Here is a 4,292-nt window from a genome sequence, read left to right as displayed (position 1 = left end):
GCTACCGGTAGGCCCCACAGTCTTCAGCTGGGGTTGTGCGAGAGATGGGCCTTAATAGAGTGCCATCTGCTTTATCGTACCCCGATCATCTGTACCAGAGGCTCCAAGCTCCAAGAAACCTTTGGCTTGACCATGTCCCAAATCCTGAAACCCAGATTCAAGCACACAGAAGAGAAAATGAGTCTTTAAGGGTTTTTTTTTTGTGTGTGACAACATTGCCAGTTTCCATTTAGAAAGCTGAATATAGAGGCACCTGGGTGGCTTAGTCATTGGGCATCTGCCTTTGGCATGGGTCCTGGTTCCAGGATCCTGGGATCGAGCCCCAGCATCAGGCTCCCTGCTCTGTGGGAAGCCTGCTTCTCCCTTTCCCACTCCCCGTGCTTGTTTTCCCTCTCTCTTTGTGTGTGTCTTTCTCTCAAACAAATAAATGGAATCTTAAAAAAATAAAAATAAAAAGATTAGTTTAAAAAAAAGAAAGCTGAATATATTTTCTGGAGTTGAACTTTCACCATGAAAAATGCTCATTGTTTTAATTTCTGCAATTAACTTCTCTGCTAACCAAAAGGTGTTTTTGTTTTTTTTTTTTTTGTCTTTGTGTTTATTTTAAGAATCATGCATGCCCACTCTAGGAAATTTGAAAAATTTTTTAGGAATAGAAGAAAGGGGGCCACTTCTGTGGCTCCGTGTGGGTGAGCATCTGCTTTCAGCTCGGGTCATGATCTCAGAGTCCTGGGATCGAGCCCCACGTCAGGCTCCCTGCTCAGTGGAGAACCTCCTTCTCCCTCTGCCTGCTTCTCCCCCTGCTTGTGCGTGTGCTCTCTCTCTCTCTCTCACTCTCGCTCTATCTCAAATAAATAAATAAAATCTAAAAAAAAATAATCGAAGAAAGGTCTCTAGGGAGAAATACATTGTAAAAATCCTGGGATCGAGTCCCATGTCGGGCTCCTTGCTCGGCAGGGAGCCTGCTTCTCCCTCTGCCTCTGCCTGCCTCTCTGTCTGCCTGTGCTCGCTCACTCTCCCTCTCTCTCTGACAAATAAATAAATAAAATATTTAAAAAAAAATTTTTGATATCTTTCCTGGTGACCTTTTTTTCTTTTTTCTTTTTCTGTGCACAGAGTTGTTTTGTTTAGTTTTCGTTGTTGCTGAGCAAATAGAATGATGGTTTCTGATTCATAACTTACAAAGCTGATTTCATGTATTTATAACAAGCCTGTGATGCTTCCAGAGGCTCTGCCCCCTCTGGGAATTGTGGGGGTGGGACTTGTTGGTCTCCCCTGTGTTCTCCTGACACTTTGGACAATGCTAGGTTCACTGTGTCATTGCTAGCAATAAGCAGTGTGCTTTTATTTTTTTTATTTTTTTTTTAAAGATTTTATCTATTTATTTGACAGAGAGAGATCACAGTAGGCAGAGAGGCAGGCAGAGAGAGGGGAAGGGAAGCAGGCCCCTGCTGAGCAGAGAGCCCGATGCGGGACTCGATCCCAGGACCCTGAGATCATGACCTGAGCCGAAGGCAGCGGCTTAACCCACTGAGCCACCCAGACGCCCAGCAGTGTGTTTTTAAACTTAGAGTTCATCCCAAGTGTCTCAATTGTCCTTCTAGAACCTAACTCTTGCCTTCTTTTCTTTATTAAGTCCCAGAGCTCTGGACGTGTGCCCTTCTTGATGAATCCTCAGTGATCGGTTTGTTTTGCCTTCTCTAAGCTCATGCATACTTCAAGTCTTGGGAACCAGAATGTTTTGTCTGTTCGGGCTCAAAGTGATCAGTGGGACGGGAACCAAAGTTAAGTGCCTCATGATGTGTCAAGATGAACTTAGGAAAATGGTGAGCTGTTGACCGGACTACTTCTGAGAATCTGCTGGTACTTCTTTTCGTCTCTGGTTTTAAAAGCTCCCCAGAGGCAACCTGAAACCCTGACTCTTCTCAGAATAGGATGGGGGAAATTCCAAAGTTCTCATTAAACACATTTATCCCTCAAGCTTTGGAAGGAGCCCAAATGCCAAAAGTGAGAATCCCAAAGCACTGTCCACATTAGTGTGAGCTCCTGATAAATGTCTAACAAATTCAGCATGTGTCCTCTGGGCTTGAAGAGTTGCTGGGCAAAGTTCCAGAATAGTGAGACGTCTTGGGATTTATCCGATTTAGGAAAGACCTTTAATTACCAGCTCTCACCTCACTGTTTTCAAATAGTCAAGTCTTGAGGTCTTTTCACTGTGGGCCATACTGATGGAGGGTCCCCACCAGCGTGAAGCAGAAGGATGACCTTGTCCCATAGGCAAGACAACTGTGAAGGGAGCCGTGTGTGTCCAAGTCTGCGAGAAGAGAGAGCCACCTAGAATGTCCCCGCCAAACCAGTCCCTGGAAGGCCTTCTCCAGGAGGCCTCCAATAGATCCCTGAATGCTACGGAAACCCCAGAGGCTTGGGGTCCAGGGACACTCCGGGCCCTCAAGATCTCCCTTGCTTTGCTCCTTTCCATCATTACAGTGGCCACAGCCCTCTCCAATGCCTTTGTTCTCACCACCATCTTCCTCACCAGGAAGCTCCATACTCCAGCCAACTATCTCATCGGCTCCCTGGCCATGACTGACCTCTTAGTCTCCATCTTGGTCATGCCCATCAGCATCGCCTACACCACCACTCGCACCTGGAGTTTTGGCCAAATCCTGTGTGACATCTGGCTGTCTTCCGACATCACGTGCTGCACGGCCTCCATCCTGCATCTCTGTGTCATTGCTCTGGACAGGTACTGGGCCATCACGGATGCCCTGGAGTACAGTAAACGCCGCACAGCCGGCCGGGCGGCCGCCATGATCGCCACCGTCTGGGTCATCTCCATCTGCATCTCCATCCCGCCACTCTTCTGGCGGCAGGCCAAAGCTCACGAAGAGATGTCGGACTGCCTGGTGAACACGTCTCAGATCTCCTACACCATCTACTCCACCTGCGGGGCCTTCTACATCCCGTCTGTGCTGCTCATCATCCTCTACGGCCGCATCTACGTGGCCGCCCGGAACCGCATCCTGAACCCGCCTTCGCTCTACGGGAAGCGCTTCACCACCGCCCAACTCATCACCGGCTCTGCGGGGTCCTCGCTCTGCTCCCTCAGCCCCAGCCTCCACGAGGGGCACACCCACACAGCCGGCTCCGCTCTCTTCTTCAACCACGTGAAAATCAAGCTGGCCGATAGTGTCCTGGAGCGCAAGAGGATCTCTGCGGCTCGAGAAAGGAAAGCCACGAAGACGCTGGGGATCATCCTGGGGGCCTTTATCATCTGCTGGCTACCCTTCTTTGTCGCATCTCTGGTCCTCCCCATCTGCCGGGACTCCTGCTGGCTCCACCCCGCCGTCTTTGACTTCTTCACCTGGCTTGGCTATCTCAACTCCCTCATTAATCCCATAATATACACTGTCTTTAACGAGGAGTTTCGGCAAGCCTTTCAGAAAGTTGTCCATTTCCGGAAGACCTAGTCTTATTTGCGGGTGACTCTTATGATCTGTTGTGTCCTATAACCCACTGGAATTGTCTTGTTTATTTTTCCTGAGATTTGGGTCCATCCTGATATGTTGGGTTTGGGTTTGACCCATAGAATTGCTCAGCGTTCTTCTTCCTGTTGTCTTCTTGACTTCTGTGCCACCCAAAGTGGGGCAGCTTTGTGAAGGGTGACAAGACTGAAGATTCCACTTAGCATATTTTCATGACTCATCCATGTTGGGAGAAATGGGATCCCTAGGATTCCCCGTTGATTGAATTCAGATGGGAAGCTGTCCGACTCTACAGAAAGACCCTGGGTTCAAATGGGAGGCTTTCTGGTCTACCTAAGTTTTGTATGGAGCTCAGAGGAGGAGAGTATGTGAGGTTATGACCTGAGCTGAAAGAGAATTGGAGTCAGGGTGGAGAGTTCACCATACAACGAGGCACCTTGATTTGAAAATAACAGGCAGGGGCACCTGGGTGGCTCAGTGGGTTAAAGCCTCTGCCTTCGGCTCAGGTCATGATCCCCGTATCGGGGTGGGGGGGGTCTATGCTCAGCAGGGAGCCTGCCTCCTCCTCTCTCTCTCTGCTTGTCTCTCTGTCTACTTGTGATCTCTGTTTGTCAAATAAATAAACAAAATCTTACAAAAAAAATAGAAGAACAGCTACCCCCTCTGCTTCCTCCTTCCCCAGGAGTTGCACCGCCTTAATGTCCTAAAGTTAAAACCCACAATCACCCTCAAAGATGTAGATTGACAGGCTTTGGACCCACCAAGCTTTGAGTGGGACACCATTCTGAATTTTGTTTCATGAATTTT

At 48.6% G+C, this 4,292-nt stretch overlaps 1 protein-coding gene across 1 annotated transcript; it reads left to right on the top strand.

The window, feature by feature from the left end:
• The first annotated feature begins 1,892 nt into the window (after window positions 1–1,892).
• On the top strand, window positions 1,893–4,001 carry HTR1D (5-hydroxytryptamine receptor 1D). Its single transcript, XM_044236320.1, has one exon. The coding sequence runs from the start codon at window positions 2,340–2,342 to the stop codon at window positions 3,468–3,470; it is 1,131 nt and encodes a 376-aa protein (XP_044092255.1). The 5' UTR covers window positions 1,893–2,339; the 3' UTR covers window positions 3,471–4,001.
• The last annotated feature ends 291 nt before the right edge of the window (window positions 4,002–4,292 follow it).

Source organism: Neovison vison, chromosome 2, assembly GCF_020171115.1.
Source record: "Neovison vison isolate M4711 chromosome 2, ASM_NN_V1, whole genome shotgun sequence".
Lineage (NCBI taxonomy): Eukaryota > Metazoa > Chordata > Mammalia > Carnivora > Mustelidae > Neogale > Neogale vison.
Note: the sequence above shows the minus strand (reverse complement) of the source record. Positions and strands in the feature narration are given on the sequence as shown.